Source organism: Solanum tuberosum, unplaced genomic scaffold (genome assembly GCF_000226075.1).
Source record: "Solanum tuberosum cultivar DM 1-3 516 R44 unplaced genomic scaffold, SolTub_3.0 scf00107, whole genome shotgun sequence".
Lineage (NCBI taxonomy): Eukaryota > Viridiplantae > Streptophyta > Magnoliopsida > Solanales > Solanaceae > Solanum > Solanum tuberosum.
The window spans coordinates 465,316-485,212 of record NW_006239036.1 but is presented as its reverse complement, the minus strand read 5'-3'; the positions used below and the strand labels follow the sequence as shown (position 1 = coordinate 485,212).

Here is a 19,897-nt window from a genome sequence, read left to right as displayed (position 1 = left end):
TAAATTCGCTCCTGCGTGGAATAAGATTTTCGTGAGTCTTGAGAAAAAAAGGAGGATATTTTCAAATATTTATCAAAATGTTATTAGTTTAAAAAAAAGTATATCCAAGAATATAGCCCAATTCACTATGCAGCCACGATCTATCGCTAATTAGCCACGGCCCACGGTTAAGATGAACTCTTAGTCCCTTTTTAAAACCGTGATAAATCATGGCTAATATATGAATTATATCAAATATGACTCTTGTATCTGAATTGGATTATTAGGTAATTTTGTAAAGTTACTCTAGAAAACTGGTAAATAAATATTATGAGTTGTCACCTGTATAATCTTACTCAAAAAATAGATCTGTGTTATTGTAATGATCATAAAGTTACAATAATAATTTACATTTATTATTAATATAGCATGACACACATTCAAATCACAGTTAATCATAAAGTTACAAAAGGTCTAATATACGATGTTCAGCTTAACAGTGTATGCGATGTTCATTTATTCGCGTAGTCATAATTTGATTATTCTCTTAAAACTATTTATTACTAGTATAGATACTCGTGCATTGCATGAATACATTAATTTTTGATTTATTTTATTTCATAAAGCATTAATAGTTTAAAATGTATTTACATTTTGTCCTTTATTTTTATGTTGTATTTATAAATTAATATTTTTTTCATGTTAACAATTTATTAATTCAAAATTTTAAATGAATTATTAAATATCAAAAGATCAAATGACATGTTGGTATATTTTATATATATGTTTTTTTTAAATTCAGATGATTCAAAATATTATTAACATTCTTAAATTCGTGTAAAATTATAAAAATAATTTAAAATAAAGTGAGTATAAAACAATTTAATAATAATACAAACATGCTCATAAAATATAATATATATATATAAACTTGTAATATAAGAAATCTCTTTTGTACCATTTTATTTCTAAAATCTTTGTACATTCTATGGATTTCTAAATTCTAAAAGTAAAAAACAGTCTATTTATTTTAAGTAAAGTATATCAACATAATTTATATAAATAAATTAAAGTTTCTAAATTTTAGTAGCATTATGTGTAATTATCCTCCAAGAGTAGAAATATAATTTTACAAAAATAAGTAGTTCCACAAAATAGGCTTAACTGAAATGTGAATTTTTTGGGTTCCATTTTGAACATTTTTTTTGTTTTGGTTTTAATTAATATCATCCCTAATATTAATTAGAATATTTTTATAAAGCAATAAAAACTTTTACGTACTCAAATTACTTCATATATACTCAAATCATTTGTCATTTCAATTTTTTCTTATTTTAAATAACTAAACTAAAATTTCTAGTTTTAATTATATTTTTTAGAATATTATTTTTAAAATGCCAACTTCATCAATCTTGTTTCTCAAATATTTTAATATATACTTTTCAATTGATATATGTGTACGATTGCCGTATATTCAAACAAAATGTCGATTATAATCATTAATAAGTTAAAATAGTTAATTAACTTTAAAATCAACGATATTATTATAGTTATTACCTTTTTATCATAAATTTTAGATTTTTAGTTTTACAAAATAAAAATAATCATATAAACAAACATAAATTTACTAAATAAAGATGAAAAAATGATATTAACCTATTAAAACTTTGATTTGATGTAATTAAAATAATTGTAATAGCCTATTTTGTAATTATTTATTTTTCTTTAATTTAAGATAACTACTTATAAAATTAAAGATTATCAACACAACTTTTCATTAATATAGGACTGCGTAGTAAAGGATGGAAAGTTATAAAATTGTTTTCACACATATTTTTTTTTAATTAGATTTTAAATAATTAATAAATTAATTTTATATAACACATAGGTAATACCAATAGGTTTTACGTTTCAAACATGCATTTATAATATAAATATTTTATGCAATTAAAATAAAACTTCAATGAATTAAAGTATAAAATATTGAGAACTTCTTAAATTACATATCAATACAAATAAAAAATAAATTGTTAATTTGTATATTATTTTATAATTTTTTTTATTTTTTATATTAAATATTGAGAACATTTTTTTTTGTTTTGGTTTTAATTAATAACATCCTTAATATTAATTATAATATTTTTTCAAAGCAATAAAAACTTTACGTACTCAAATTACTTCATATATACTCAAATCATTTGTCATTTCGATTTTTTCTTATTTTAAATAACTAAATTAAAATTTATATTTTTAATTATATTTTTTAGAATATTATTTTTAAAATGCCAACTTCATCAATCTTATTTCTGAAATATTTCGTTATATACTTTTCAATTGATATATGTGTACGATTGTCGTATATTCAAACAAAATGTAGATTATAATCATTTATAAGTTAAAATAATCAATTAACTTTAAAATCAATGATATTATTATAGTTATTACCTTTTTATCATAAATGTTAGATTTTTGGTTTTACAAAATAAAAATAATCATATAAACAAACATAAATTTGCTAAATAAAGATGAGAAATTGATATTAACTATTAAAAACATTTTGATTTGATGTAATTAATTAAAATAATTGTTATAGCCTATTTTGTAATTATTTATTTTTCTTTAATTTAAGATAACTACTTATAAAATTAAATATTATCAACACAACTTTTCATTAATTATAGGACTGCATAGTAAAGGATGGAAAGTTATAAAATTATTTTCACACATATTTTTTTTAATTAGATTTTTAATAATTAATAAATTAATTTTATATAACACATAAGTAATAACAATAGGTTTTATGTTTCAAACATGTATTTATAATATAAATATTTTATGCAATTAAAATAAAACTTCAACGTATTAAAGTATAAAATATTGAGAACTTCTTAAATTATATATTAATTAAAATAAAAATAAAATTTTAATTGGTTTTTTTTTTTAATTTTTTAATTTTTTATATTAAATAATGAGAACATTTTATTTTTTTTGGTTTTAATTAATATCATCCTTAATATTAATTAGAATATTTTTTTAAAGCAATAAAAACTTTACGTACTCAAATTACTTCATATATACTCAAATCATTTGTCATTTCGATTTTTTCTTAGTTTAAATAACTAAATTAAAATTTCTATTTTAATTATATTTTTTAGAATATTATTTTTAAAATGCCAACTTCATCAATCTAGTTTCTAAAATATTTTATTATATACTTTTCAATGATATATGTGTACGATTGTTGTATATTCAAACAAAATGTAGATTATAATCATTAATAAGTTAAAATAATCAATTAACTTTAAAATCAAAGATATTATTATAGTTATTACCTTTTTATCATAAATGTTAGATTTTTAGTTTTACAAAATAAAAATAATCATATAAACAAAAATACATTTACTAAATAAAGATGAAAAATTGATATTAACTATTAAAAATATTTTGATTTGATGTAATTAATTAAAATAATTGTAATATTCTATTTTGTAATTATTTATTTTTGTTTAATTTAAGATAACTACTTATAAAATTAAACATTATCAACACAATTTTTCATTTATTATAGGACTGCGTACTAAAGGATGGAAAGTTATAAAATTGTTTTCACATATATTTTTTTTTAATTAGATTTTAAATAATTAATAAATTAATTTTATATAACACATAATTAATAACAATTGGTTTTACGTTTCAAACATGCATTTATAATATAAATATTTTATGCAATTAAAATAAAACTTCAATGAATTAAAGTATAAAATATTGAGAACTTCTTAAATTATATATCAATTAAAATAAAAATAAATTGTTAATTGGTATTTTTTTCATAGGTTTTTTATTTTTATATTAAATATTGAGAACTTTTTTGTTTTGTTTTGGTTTTAATTAATATCATCCTTAATATTAATTATAATATTTTTTTAAAGCAATAAAAACTTTACGTACTCAAATTACTTCATATATACTCAAATCATTTGTCATTTCGATTTTTTCTTAGTTTAAATAACTAAATTAAAATTTCTATTTTTAATTATATTTTTTAGAATATTATTTTTAAAATGCCAACTTAATCAGTCTTGTTTCTGAAATATTTTATTATATACTTTTCAGTTGATATATGTGTACGATTGCCGTATATTCAAACAAAATGTAGATTATAATCATTAATAAGTTAAAATAATCAATTAACTTTAAAATCAACGATATTATTATAGTTATTACCTTTTTATCATAAATGTTAGATTTTTAGTTTTACAAAATAAAAATAATCATATAAACAAACTTAAATTTACTAAATAAAGATGAAAAATTGATATTAACTATGTAATTAATTAAAATAATTGTAATAGCCTATTTTGTAATTATTTATTTTTCTTTAATTTAAGATAACTACTTATAAAATTAAACATTAACACAACTTTTCATTAATTATAGGACTGCGTAGTAAAGGATGGAAAGTTATAAAATTGTTTTCACACTTTTTTTTTTAATTAGATTTTTAATAATCAATAAATTAATTTTATATAACACATAAGTAATAACAATAGGTTTTACGTTTTGAAACATGCATTTATAATATAAATATTTTATGCAATTAAAATAAAAATTCAATGAATTAAAGTATAAAATATTGAGAACTTCTTAAATTATATATCAATTAAAAGAAAAATAAATTGTTAATTGGTATTTTTTTTTATAGTTTTTTTATTTTTTATATTAAACTTGTGTGTTTTCTGTCAATTGACAGTTTCTACTATTGCATTACTTTTTTATGAAAATAACAGTAAATACTAAAATTGAATAGCATAGAGTAAGGAGGCTAGAGATATTTTATTGAAATAAGACTAATGAATTTAAAAGCAAACCTTTAAAATTTTAGATGTCATCGATTAAAGGGAATCCTGATTATACAATGACAACTAGAATCGAGATATTCTGATTTGTATACAATTTGTCTCCAAACCGAGCAAGCAATCCCAAGTAGTCAGATAAGATTTAAGGTCGTTTATAAACAAAGGATCCTACCTGCCTGACAATTGTCACAACACGAGATACTTGTGTATAAACAAGAATTAACAAAAAACAAAAAGACACCAGCCTCTCCAAATTCTGTATTTATTACTATTTCTTCTGTACACCTCTTGTGCCAACACTAACCCTTCAAAACCTGAGAAGAACATGTTATCTCCAACTACTAATTAACAAACCAAAACTGAACTTCAGCCTTGTGTATGAAGACAACATGTTATGGCATTGTAATTAACTCAACAAGCTATAACTTATCTGCAATTCTTCCCAAAGCATCTGCAAGCTTCGTAAGTACTGCTACTAAGTTATCAACATGGTCCTTCCTTTGCTCCCTATCCTGTTCAAACTGCATATTCTGAGCTTCAAGTTGGGAGCTCACCAACTTCCCATTCCTCTCCAATGCTCTCACTAAATGATGTTGCACACTCCTTGCTTCTTCATCATCTGCATCTGACTCGCTTTTCTTTCTTTTCCTTCCTTCCTGACCACTTCCTATATCAGGTTCTCGGGTGGTAGGTTGGCTTGTACCTGCTGAAAAAATTACTCCAATTCAGAAAGGGCATCCCAATTTGTTCTTTTGATTGTTTCTTTTAGTCTTGCAACCAACTATTGCTCCTCTCTTTCTTGTTTATCTTTTTCCAAGGACGGTGAGACAGCTAGGGACATTTTACCAGAAATGCAAAAGTTCAACAACAGTGTGAATTACCAGTGTAGGAAAACTTATAATGACATTTGACATACTACCTCATACCTACAGATTTATTTAATGTTAGTGATTCACTTCAAAAGTTGTATTTCCATTTTGTTGGGCTTTAGTGACAGTCTGAAACATAAACCACACCAACTTCGGCATCGAAAATGCAATAGTTAATAGAGGAGTGACCATTGGCACAGAGATGAAGCAATATAGACAATTTTAAATTTTACCAAAACTAATTTCTTTAAAACTATATTTGTTTCAAATGTGTATCATGAAAACAACAATTTCCGTGGAACTTCAAGCAGACATGAGAAAAACAAGGACCATCTGAATAAGGTATAAACAGTAAAGGAGCTCGATAGCGATCTGAGGTTTTTACTTTTTAGAGCTGTAAGTCAAAGTTCTTGAAAATGACTATCACGATGCCAAATAACCAGGCAATGTGTTAAAAGAGAAAAACAATAACAAAATAATCCCTTATCTTTGACTTTAGACTCCAAGTCATCCCCTTTCTTTCACATGGAGCACTAATAGTCCTCTATGGTTGAAACGTTGGTGCACATTTAGTCTCTTCCATACCATTCATTTGATATTTAACGTTTTGATCTTGTAAATGTCTGTTTACTAGTCTCCTTTTGTATATCATCTGATACAAACTAAATTCCTTCTTAAACTTTTACTTCTAGCTGCATCAAGTGTCATGATTTTTATTTTGTACTTATTGAATATTTTTGTTGTGTTTCACTTCAGTATACATATCCATGATTTTGTTGATTCTTTAGCTTTCTCTCTGTTTACCATAACCAATTGATCTGCGAACCAGATTCTTTTGAGCTTTCCATATGTATCTGGAGCAGAATCAAAGAACCAAAGAAAATACGACGAAGAAGAAAATGGAAATAAATAGGAGGAACATATTTGGGCCTTCTAGCTGATGGTTTTATCAAGTTACCATGTCCCAAACATAGGCATAAGGCGTATAATTTAGGTTTTAAAATCACAATCAGAAGGATATCCTTTCTGAATGCTCTCAGGCACTAAGATCGAGGAGAACTTTTTCTTAGCCACCCTTTAGTCAGCTTTGAAATAAATAGGAAGAACATATTTGGGCCTTCTAGCTGATGGTTTTATCAAGTTACCATGTCCCAAACATAGGCGTAAGGCGTATAATTTAGGTTTTAAAATCACAATCAGAAGGATATCCTTTCTGAATGCTCTCAGGCACTAAGATCGAGGAGAACTTTTTCTTAGCCACCCTTTAGTCAGCTTTTGATTTCTTTCCTTTTTTGGGGGTCCTTCTCCGGGAGATGGCCAGAGTTAATGCACTAGGGGAAAACAGCATTTACTACAATGCTGGCTTCAAATCATACGACATCACTAAATGCCATTTAGGAGCAGAAACATGGTAGTGGATTGAGCGCAGCAGGAATTTAATGAGGAGAGTTAGAGTCAGTCACAAAACTCTAAAATGGCTGGTATCAGTCTTTATTGAAGCTTCAAAAACACAGGGGAAGGTCAGAAGATGGAAGACGAGAACATTTTTCAGAGCTCTTTTGTACTCTCAAGTACAATGAAAATGGGAGATACATTAGTTTCATTGCACTTCAAGGTCACAAAAAGTCCATAATTATTACACCTGAATGCTATTACAAAGGAGGATGGAGCAATATAGCCCACAAAATAGCGAAATTCATATATACAACAAAGGAGGCAGAACCACCCCAAACAGCAACAACAAGCAAGATAACAGGGTCCTTCAAAGAGGTCTGCAACACAAACAGATGGGCAACAGAGGCATCAAAGAAGGCACATTTACAGACAACAAAGAGCAACATAAGCATTACAGGAGACACCACTGTGTCAGAAAAGGATCTCTTGAGCAGGTGCCTGGTGGGAAGATTTCGAATCTCGTCACAGGAAACCAAAACCCCAACCCTAAATGAAGTCAGAAGATGGGCATGCAACACCTGGAAGGTAGCCGGCAGTCTCAATGTTTTTGCGATGAATGAAAGAATGTTTCTTTTCGAGCTCCCCTCTAAGAAAATCACAGAACACGTACTGAATGCAACTTGGAGTTGGAAGAAGATGAACCTGTCACTTGAATGGTGGAACCCAACCACAGGCTGCTGGCCAGAAGAAATCACTACATCGAGACAGAGGAGGAAACGTCTCTGAAAAACCATCTGCATTGGGCAAGAATCAAGGTGAAAGGAGCCGGGAAGTTGATTCCGCCGGCGATAGAGGTGGTCGGTGGAGGCATGGTGTTCACAATCCCGATATGGGTGGAAGCTCCAGTCACTTTCAGAGTAGAGAAGGAGAAGACACAGGTCGGGGTCTTTGAACCAGTGGGTAATCAGAAGCAGAGACCTATTTTGATGAAAGACTCTACTTTTGGAGAGACTAGTCCATGGGTGCAATAGAAAGTAAGGAAAATTCAAACAAAAGGGCACATGGAGGTTTAATGAAGGGGAAAGGGCCATTATGGGCTAAACTTAAGCCCAAATAATTTTACAACCCAGGAGATAATTAAAATAATGCAGAAGGAGGATATAACAATGGAAACAGAAATTCAAGCCAATATCTCTCATCTTAACACTATAAGTGCAGCTATGGAGATTTTTGAAGGGGAGAAAGAAATTTTGAATGACCAAATCGACAATCCAGCAGAAACAGGGTGATGAAGGTGAGATTTCAGTCACACAGTCTGATGATCAACTCAATGTGGTGAAACGCATCAGAGAAGAACCAACAACCCCACTGAGAATGAAATTACCAGCAGAGGAGAATGAACAAATAGAAAACATGACTGAATGGATTGAAGAGTATATAATCAAGCTAAGTACAGAATTTGGGGAAGATTTCAAAGGGTGTGAGAAGAAGATAAAGGAGCTTTTCATGAAATTAGACAACAAGCAACACAACAGAGATATGCAAGTCACAGTAAAGAAGAAGGGGGGGTAACAGAATTGAAAAGGCCAGAAATTGACAGTAAATTTTGGAGCTATGGCTCTAGAAGTAAGGGGGGATGTCTACCTATAAATGCTCAATGAATTTGAAAGTTATTTCCTAGAATGTGAGGGGGTTAAATTGTAGTAGAAAGAGAGGAATAGTCAGGAATATACTTTTTAGATTTTGAAAGGCTGACATTGTTTGTCTCCAAGAAACTAAATTGAGAGGGGATATCACAAACATAATAAAGGAAGTATGGGGAAGTAGGTGGGTTGATTTTGTGCAGTTGGAGGCTAGTGGAACCAGAGGGGGTGTAGTGATTATGTGGGATAAACGGAACTGGGAGGGTGTAGAAAGCAGTGTGGGTAAGAGCCAAAACCTAAATTGGCACTTAACAGGAGTCTATGCACCAAATGGCAGAGTGGAAAGGGAGGATACTTGGGGTGAACTAGGTGCTGCCACGGGTCTATACTCAGGCCCGTGGGTCCAATGTGGGGACTTCAACACCACTAGATATCCATCAGAGAAGAAGAGATGCCTCAGAATCAATAAAGCAATGACAGACTTCTCTGAGTTCATAGAGCATATGGAGTTGAGAGACTTGGAATTGAAAGGGGGTAAATATACATGGAGAAATGGGGATAGAGAAGATATTGCAGCTAGATTAGATAGATTTCTAATCTCAGAAGAACTGGACAATTGCTTCAAGAATGTTTGAATCTTACAGAGGGTTACATCAGATCACTCCCCTATCAAGCTACAATGTGGTGAATGGAAGGCTTCCAATTCTTACTTCAAATTTGAGAATTGGTGACTTCCAACGAAAGGATTCAAGTAGAAGATCAAGACATGGTGGGAGTCTTTCCCTAGCACTGGTAGCCCTGACTTTGTTCTGGTCTCCAAGTTGAGGGAATTGAAGACTAAACTAAAGGAGTGGAGTAAATGAACTCAGGGGAATCTAGGAATTCAGAAACAGCTTGTGCTGGCAAAGTTGGCAGATCTGGAGGAAATTCAGGAGCATAGAATGTTGCAAGAAGAAGAAGTAATATCCAGAATGACACTCATAAATGAATTTGAAGAAATTACAAAGAAAGAGGAGATAGCTTGGAGACAAAGGTCCAGGGTAACATGGCTTAAGGAAGGGATAGAAACACCAATTTTTTCACAAAACTGCAAATGCACACAAAAGGGCAAATACAATAGACAGGTTAAAAGTGGGGGAGGTGATGAAGGAGGATCCAGAGGAGATCAAAAAGGAAATAGTGGACTTTTATGAGAACTTGTATGCAGAAACAGAGAGGTGGAGACCCCAATTAGAAATGGTGAACTGCCCCAAAATTAATGTAGAGAACAGGTCCATGCTAAAGGCTCCTTTTGAACCACAACAGATCCTAGAAAGCATTAAGGCATATGCTGGGGATAAAGCTCCTGGCCCAGATGGTTATTTAATGGAACTTTTCAAGCAATGTTGGCATGTCATCAACTCAGATCTGGTTGGAGCTATTCAAAACTTTCATGAGAAATATTTCTTTGAGAAGAGCTTGAATGCAGCATTTGTCACCATGATCCCAAAGAAGGTGGATGCTGAGGAACAAAAAGACTTCATGCCCATTAGTCTTATTGGGGGGTTATACAAGATCATTGCAAATTTTCTAGCAGAGAGAGTCAAGAGGGTGATACATAGCCTGGTGGATAGACATCAAATGGCTTTTATCAAGAGCAGGTAAATTATAGAAGCCGTTTTGATAGCCAATGAATGTATAGAGACCGGACAGAAGAGCAATAAGCCATGTATTGTATGCAAGCTGGACATACAGAAAGCTTATGACTTCTTATACTGGGACTTTCTCATCCAAATGCTGGAAAGAATGGGTTTTGGGGCCAGGTGGATAAGATGGATAAAGCATTGTATTGGCACTGTCAGGAGAACTATAATTGTGAATAGAGTACCCACTAGTTTTTTCTTTTCCTAGCGAGGCTTGAGACGGGGGATCCTCTTTCCCCATTTTTATTCATCTTAGCTATGGAATGAATGAGTAACCTTATTAATACAGCAAAGGGAAAGGGGTGGATCAAGGGGTTCCAAGCAAAACTTTCTAGTTTGGAGATACTCATCTACAATATGCAGATGACACATTGGTATATTTGAAGCAGAGACAAAGCAACTTCTGATTTTAAGGGTTATGTTTGTCATTTTTGAAGCTGTCTCTGGTCTCCACATAAGCTGGGGAAAAGCTTCATCTATCCTATCAATAGTGTGCTTAATACAGAAGTTTTGGCCAGAACACTATGAGGCAAGGTTGGGGAGCTTCCAACTACTTACCTAGGTATGCCTTTGGGCGCTAAAAGCAAGTCCAAATGCATATGGAATGGGGTCCTAGAGAAATGTGAAAAGAGACTCACCAACTGGAAGAGTCGGTACTTGTCCTTGGGACGAAGATTGACTTTAATTATCAGTGTGATGGATGCATCACCCTCTTATATGATGTATGTCTTTCCTATGCCTGCCAATGTATCTAATAGCATTGATGCTTTAAGAAGGAATTTCTTATGGCAAGGCAGTGAAGATAAGAAGAAGTTTCATGTTGTTAAATGGAAGGAACTGATTGTGAGTAAAAATATAGGAGGCCTCGGCATAAGAAACCTGAGAATCAAAACCAGAGTCTAATGATGAAGTGGTTGTGGAAGTTTGCAAATAAAGATAACATGCTCTAGAAAGAGGTCATCATAGCAAAATATGGCATGGAAAATAAGTGGATGACTAAAATGATAAGTACTCCACATAAATGCACTGTATGAGGGCAATCAGAAATCTATGGCCAGTGCTATAACTCTTTACATGTTGTAAGAGTGATAGAACATTATTTATTAAGATAATTTCTTTAAAGCTACTAAAATATTCAAGATAGTAAAAGAAATTGGTTCATTAAAAAAAATACAATTTCTTACGTGTTTCTCAATTGACCTCTAAGAAATAAAATTTTAAGTCATTATCTATTAAATTAATACAACTTAATGAAAAAATGAATTTATTTTTATGATTTTTTTTATTTTTTATTTTTTGATAACCGAGAAATCCGTCTGTGACCCGCCCTTTGGACCAATCACAGCCTTCTAAACTCGGTGGATAATGGGTCCGCCCCTCTACCCTTCTCCACTTAAATACCGGGCTTCGCTTTGCATGGTGTGGGGCTTGAACCTGCGACCTAAGCCACAAATCCTCCACCTTTTGCCACTTGAGCTAGGCCTTGGGGGCTTATGAATTTTATTTTTAGTATCAAACTTAACTAGAAAAAGAAATTATTTAAAAAATTATGCGGGTGGGTTCAAGGGGGGCGGGGTGGGTTGAAAATGAAAAAAGTTGTTATGCAGGGAGGAGCGGGGCAGCTTAAAATTTTGCATGTTAAGCTCTATCTGCCCCACCCCGCCCCATTGTCATCCCTAGGCGTACAAAACCATGAAGGATGACTAGGAAACCAGCAGAGTAAGCCAAGTTTAAGTAGAGCTTTCTTGGCCTCCTGTGTATGGCGCAACCAATGACAAAATACAGAATTTGCTATATATGTATGTATATTAGGTTGTTGGGGTATAGCTTAAAGCCAAATGCAGATAAAACTTCCTTGCTATTTTTATGGACTAGCAGTAGTAAGTTAAGTTGCTGGGCAAATTGTCTAGTATGACGACCAGCCTTTTGTCCATAAAATATTGGGAAAATTTGAGAAAAAATTCAACTGGTCCTTTTTTTCCTTCAAACTTCAACCAAATATTGCTCAATCTCCTACAATAACTCTTCTATATATCCAACCCTCAACTATTTCACTTTTGTCAAGAGTGTGACTTCATAAAAATTACAGTAGCACCACAACTGACGCAATCAGATGAATATATGTCTTCTTTCACTTTCTGTTATCTGCCACATATCTCAGTTGAAACCCAAATATAACCAAATACACTTATTTGTAGGGAAAAACAAGAAAAAAAATAGAATTAACTAAAAGAAAGGAACCTTTCGGTGTGTGCAGAATTAACATGATATAGACGTACCTTGTGTAGGAGAAACTTGAGAGAGTGGTTGATGTTGTTGCTCTGCAATCCAAAATCAAGATAATAAGTTCAAAACAACTTCAAGAAGATGATCGAATCCCAGACCTAAATATTAAAACTAGGTACATACTGGAGGAAAGGAAAAGGAGACACAAAGAAGAGGGAAAAAACCAAATAATTGATAGAAAGAAAGAGGGAGAAAATCAAATAACAAGTTCAAGATAATTAAGAAGACCAAAAAATTTTATTTATTTATTTTGAAACAGGTAACTTGTATTCCTCAGCATTAAGGGCTATGCTGGCCACCTCCAAAAAGTATTAACAGAGGAGAGAAAAAAAGAAGAAGAGAAACAGAAATACTTACAAAGAACCTAAATAATAAGTTTCAAAACAATTTGAATTCCACCACAGCGAAGAGGTAGAGGAAAAGGAAGAAAATTTAGTACTTTCTAGAGGAAAGGAAAATGAATATTATTACCTAATTTAAATGTTTATTTCTATATAATTGAATTGGATTCATGCTGGACATTCTACTATGATGTAGCAGTATAGGGAAAGGAAGAGAGACTATCATATATGTTCATTGACCTAGAAAAAAAAACTTATGACAAAGTTCCTAGGGGGGCTTTGTGGAGATGTTCGGAGGCTAAAGGTGGACTTGTAGCTTACATTAGGGAGAGATGACTAGATAAAAACATGAAACACTTGCAGCTTATTGAGGACATAACCCTAGATAGGGGAATATGAAGGCCGAGAATTAAGTCGAGTGCTGTCAAGTTTTTCTTTCTAGTAGTATTATTATCATTCTCTTATTACCCTATTCTTCGATTTTATATTTTACCTATTATTACTTCTGCTTCGTTTATCGTACTATTTGTTGTTGATACTATTATTTTCTATATGATTTTTCACTACTGTATTTCCTTTTCTTACTGATTTGGATATGCCTTGCTTTAACTGAGGGTCTATCATAAATAACCTTTCTACCTTCACAAGGTAGGGGTGTTGCATACACATCACCCTCCCAAGACCCCACTGATGAAATTTTACATGGTATATTGTTGTATTGCTATAATTGAATTTAACTAGTATTGGGCAGTCCATTGCTATTCGAAATAGAACAAGAAAAAGATATTTCGGAAAAAGAAATGCTATAAACTTGAATATAAAACCATTAGAGGTATACAATATCACCATTGTAGTGCAATTCTATTGTTTTGAGCACCCAAGTACACAAATGTTTAAAGACAAGATATCTAATAATAAATAATTTCATTTCCACCAAGAATCTAATTCCAACCGTGACGAAGTAAATATGCAGTACAAAATTGTTTGTAGTGAAACTAGTACTAGTACAAAACACAAAAATATTGGGACCTGAGTTCCGGGTCGTACGGTTATTCACATATGAAAAATAAATTCACAACTAATACAATATTTTGAGATACAAAATGTTGTATTATTAATTTAATCACACTCCATAACTACTCTACATACAGTATTGAATTCTGCCTAAGTTATGCAGTGTTGATAAAAATAATAAGTTAGGGGGTTTAATAAGTTGCATAAGCACAAGGAATTTCCTAGGGTATAAAAAAAGAGCATGTTGATATTATTGCTGACTTGCTGTAGTGGAACATAGAGTGACTCAACAGAAAGCTAGCCAAATAACCATGAGGGTAATGCCAGGATGGATGTGGCATTCAAATTACGGTGCCAATGACAGGTAGAATCTGGCTACTCTGGAATCCTGGGGTGGTTCAGGTTAGTATCTTGGATATTAGCCCCATTTATTCACTGCTCTATTTAAAATCATAGCAGAGACTATCTGATTAATTTTACTGCCACATATGGACTTCATACAATTGAGGATAGGAAGGAGTTGTGGTCTGCAATTGAAAACCTGAACTCTATTGTCCAAAACTCACAGCTCATAATGGGGGACTTCAATTCTTTTCTCAAAGGGAAGGATAGGAGCACCCCAGTCATGGATGCAGAGATCAGGGATTTTGAAGACATGGTGAATAACTAGCCTAAATGAACTTAGGCCTACAGGGAGATTCTTCGCATGGACAAATTCACATATAGATAGTAAACTTGACAGGGCACTGGTCAATCATGCCTGTATGAAAAGATGGCTTTATCTAGTAGTATGCTAACGGACCCTCACTTTTCTGACCATTCTTTGCTATGTGTCACAATGGAGGAGGTACAGACTAGAAGTCCTTAAACCATTCAAGTTCCTGAATCACTTGGTAGGACATATTGAGTTCCAACACATTGTGGCTGATACATGGGTCTCAACAGTACATGGTAGTCATATGGAAAGAAAATGGAAGAAGTTCAAACTTATGAAAGGTGCACTGAAAACGTACGTCAAATACTAGAGAGTTCTATAATGCTGATCTTAAAGCAAACTAGAGGATGTTTAAAAACTGCTAAAAGTGTCTCTCAATGACTAAGACCTCTATGCTAAAGAATAGGAGCTGAAAATAAACTTGGGAAAATGGATTGTAACAGAAGAGAGCATTCGTATTGGGCAGTCCATTGCTATTCAAAATAGAAGAATAAAAAGATGTACTCATCTTCGTAAAAAGAAATGCTTTAAACTTGAAGATAACACCATTAGAGGTATATCAATTCTATTATTTTGAGCACCCACCCATGTACACAAATCTTTAATTTCCACCAAGAATCAAATTTAACCGTGACAAAGTAAATATGCAGTACAAAATTGTTTGTGTGAAACTAATACAAGTACAAAACACAAAGAAATCACAACTAATACAATATTAATTTAATCACACTCTATAACTATGTATATGTTAGTTGTAATTGAGAAGTACCTGAAATTGGAGTAGGAATAGGAGGGTCATTGATTGGTTTATGAGGAGTTTCATCAGGCTCAAAATCAGAAAACAAGGCATCATCCCCTGATACAGCAGCACTTTTCCCACTATCAAACAAAACTTGCGACCCCAGAGCCAAAACCAAGCCTCCTTCTTCATCGCCATTGCCATCGCCATCGCTACTTCCACGATCAAGAATATCATAGACTTCCCTATCGAAAAATCCAGGTAATTTTTTGTCTCTTCTCAAATCATTCCTCATGACCCAAAAGGAGTCAGTTTCTTCTTTTATCTGAGACTCCCACTCTTTAATCTTCTTAAAATCGCCAGCCAAATTACTCCATCTCTTCCGGCATTGAACTGGTCCACGGTTAACCCCATGTCTTTTACAGTAAGAAGAAACAGAAGCCCACTTGGGTTCAACCTGTGGTGAACCGAATTCGACAACTCCAGTTCGTCCTCGACGGATCCGATTTTCAGCAACTTTTTTCCCCTGTATCAGTACTAGAATTTCTTGTCTAGTCCAACGAGGAAGCCTGGGAACTTTGTTGGAATCATCGGCGCCGTTGAGACGGCCGTCGGAGTCGGTAGACGGAATTAGGGTCAATCGCTCAAGCTTCATACTACTTTTTGAACAAACCCACCCACGTCAGTTAACGGAATTATGATAAACGCCGTTTTCAGTAGGACGCCCCGTTCAGGGGAAGAGAAAGTGTGAGTGTGTTTTCCCTTGTTTTAATGGTAATATAAATATAAATATGATTTCATACCCTAACCCCGCTTTTGGGTATTAAATAATCATCACTCCACTTATTTGTAATCAATCTCTAATAATCTTTACAATTATCTGTAATTTCTAAAATAAACAAGATTACTTACTTTATACACTCATTTCATCTTTCCCTCACAAATGTTTATTACTCCCTCTGTCCCTAATTACTTGTCCACTTTAACTTTTTTAGTTGTCATTAATTATTTGTTTATTTTGATAAATCAAGAAAGGACAATCTTTTTTACCTAGTATATCATCAATTAATTACTTTGAAAAAAGGTAGAACTTCTTAAAAAAATTAAATTTTAATTCACCCACTTCATAATTAATGAAAATAAAATGATAAATTCACTATCTCAATCATCATTTTTCTTAATAGATATATCAACTCAAAAGTAGATAAATAATTAGGGACCGAGAGAGTAATACTCTAATAACAAACAAGGGCCACAAGCCTATTTCTAAGGACTACTATACTAATATATTTTAAACAAGCAAACACCAAACCATCAAGTAAATTTTCAAACAGGTCACTTTCCTTTCAAAAGGAAATCCGCGTTTTTCTTTTCATTAATATTCGTCGTAAGCAAAAATAATTTATACATTAGCTCTCTACGACATGTTTAGCATGGTTAAAAATATAATTATCTCTTATAATCTCTTTTTACTTCTTTTTTTTATCATAATTGTGGAGGATATTTTTATATAATGCATGTTGTTTTTAATACATCAAATCAAGCAATGCATAACAAATAATATATGTATAATAAATGCAAGCATTATTAATACAATCTATTTAACATTATTTTTATACATATATTATCAAACGAGTGAGGTGTACGGATTCAATATTTGTTCATAAATTTATTTTTTAAATAGTATTTATAAAAGTATTCCAATTTTTTTAACTTTAGCTATACGTATCAGGTGATAGTAAATCATCTTATTAAGTGTAAAATGAATATCTAATAAATATTAACAAATTTTAAATGGTGTTGATTAAATAATTTTGAATTTTTGCACTAAAATGAATTAAAGTGTAACCAAAAAATATTGTTGTTGTTTTTTGCTTTTTCCAAAAATACCTTCGTTGAAACATGCACATCAACGGCCTCTACTTAAGCCTTTAACTCCCTCTTTATATAATCAGTGAAAGAAAAATTAGTGTTAGTGTAGTATGCAATCAAACGGATTTTATGGCATTAATATTTGAGAGTATCCTTTCATAAATCTTTTCCAACTTTTAGACCTAATTTTGGGGATCTTTTACACAATCAAAATGGTAAAAGAATAAAATACTCACGTGTCTTAGTATTTAGATCAAACTAACAAATGCATATTTTTTTAAACTGTATTATTAATTAATATAAGTTTTTACTTAATTTATTAATTATAATAAGCTAATACAATTTGGTATCGAGTTTTTAGCCCCCCTCGTTGTCCTTCCCTCAATCTCTCTTTTCCTTTCTTGCTTAAAAATATGGAGAATTTTGACTAGTATTTTGATATTGGGGGTGTGGAATATTTTGCATGGAAGAAAGTGAAAAGTGTGATAGTGATTAAGGGATGGATTAAAATACAAAGAAGTCAAATTAGATGGATAAGGGCATCCACCTTATCTTAGCAAAAAATGAGTTAAAGTTTGTCCACTTTTCCCTTTGTTCTCCTCCCTCCACCTCTCAATTCCCTAATCCATAATTAAGTACTAGAATAAATATTTAATTATTAAAGTAAAGGTGTAGGAGTTAGAAATGAGTGGGTTGTCCCTCCCTCCACAAAAGGGCTATCTTTCTCAATAGTAGGGGTGGCTCCATCACTATGTGTAGAGTCACCTTTACTTCTTTTTTCTTCTTTTTAAGATTGCCCTCAGTCTTAATCATAATTATCCTATTTAATAATTAGGCCTAGGTAACCTTTTCAAAGATGAATTTGGATTTATTTATCTTGGAAGAGTAAGTTGCAATTTGTACCTTTGATGTATGCATAAGTTTGTAATTTTATCTCTATTTTGAAAAGTCATATGATAATTGAAAATTTAGTAATTATACAGTATTACATTAATTACAATCAAATATTTGTTGTAATGTAACTACAAGCGTGTTGTTTGATTGCACAAATATAAATACATAGTTAAATTAAAATTTACAAATAAAAGTTAGCTTTCAAAAATTAAAAGTTAATAGTTGAAAAATATGTGTCTTTGTAAATGATACTAGGTATTTTAGATGCATATTGTTTCTTCAATATTTAATAATTGATAAACATATGTTTATAACAAATATTGTAAAAAAAAATTGATATATATTTCTCAAGTTAATATATTTTGATTTAGTTAATTATAAAAATAAAAAGCGCACATTTTGTTAGAATATTATGGACGGTATGTTTGAAAAAAAAGAGAGGCTAATATCATAAATATAATGTCATACCCCATTTGTAGGGTTTCACTATATTGTTGTTGTAATGTTATAAAATTGTTCAAATGTTCGACAAAAAAATAATATATCAATTCTAACTGAAAAATGAATGACATGCAATGTGAAAGTCAATACTACTAAAATAAATGAATTAAAATCGAAAATATAACATAAATTCTAAATTCTAATTATTTATTTTTAACACCATACTCTTATGTCAAATTCAACATAACATAAAATAAGTTCCAATATAACTTTTTCTTTTGTTTCTCACTCGGTTCTGTTACTTGCATTGGAATCCAATTATTCGAGTTTTGCATCTGGGAGGGCCCCACTCGGAGGGTAGAGTTTCTACCAATGATTTTTGCATACTCACAGTTTGAACTCAAGATATCTGGTTAATAATATAGGAGCAGCCTGATCCACTGTTCCATATCTGTCGATGGTAAGAAAAGAAAACATTAGTCTATAAACTCACTTCAAAACTAGAATAATAATGCAATATGTTAGATGAAGAAAACAAAGAGAAATAAATACGAGCAATTACATGGAATCACAAGAAGTAAATGTTGGTAAATGAGAAAAAGGAAATGAAAGATGATTTTTTTAAAAAAAAAATATTAAAAAATATCAAGATGATAAAAAAACCATAAATTCGAAAAAAATCAATAAAAAACAATAAATTAAAATAAGTACAAAAAAAAAAGTAACCTTGTACTTACACCAAATAATTACCATCAGTTCTCCCATTGAGAATGGGAGAGTCCCTTGAGAATTAGATAGTGTAATTATCTCCTTCTAATTACACCAAATTCCCTATCAATCAAGTAATTACTTGATAAAATAAACATGTCAAAGTATGTAATTACATTCAATTACAATCATATTCAAATTCTCTTGTCTCATTTCAAACAAGTCCTTAATTATATCACTCTTGTTTCCTTAGTTATTTGCAACACCCTAAAAAAAATCAATTTTAAAATTATTTAAGAGGACAAAATAGAAAAGTATAATAAGATAAAATAAAATAAAAATTAAATTTTAAAACAAAAAGGCACACTAAATAATAGGTAAAATAAAGATCGAATAATAGTTCATTTCTTGACTCCAATTGTAAATGTACTCCACTTCAAGTACTTTTGTGTAGTCTCTTCTT

At 31.1% G+C, this 19,897-nt stretch overlaps 1 protein-coding gene across 2 annotated transcripts; it reads right to left on the bottom strand.

Annotated features, from left to right (window-relative positions):
• Positions 1 to 4,848: 4,848 nt before the first annotated feature.
• LOC102579433 (trihelix transcription factor ASR3-like) lies at positions 4,849 to 16,304 on the bottom strand. Of its 2 annotated transcripts, none has more exons than XM_006349591.2 (3): positions 15,550 to 16,304; positions 12,704 to 12,745; positions 4,849 to 5,538 (listed from the first exon to the last, which is right to left on the bottom strand). In XM_006349591.2, the coding sequence occupies exons 1-3, from the start codon at positions 16,172 to 16,174 to the stop codon at positions 5,255 to 5,257; spliced, it is 951 nt and encodes a 316-aa protein (XP_006349653.1). In that variant the 5' UTR covers positions 16,175 to 16,304; the 3' UTR covers positions 4,849 to 5,254. The 2 variants fall into 2 exon arrangements, with proteins under 2 accessions (XP_006349653.1, XP_006349652.1); XM_006349590.1 differs by having other exon boundaries at positions 4,849 to 5,541; positions 15,550 to 16,302.
• Between the last annotated feature and the right edge of the window lie 3,593 nt (positions 16,305 to 19,897).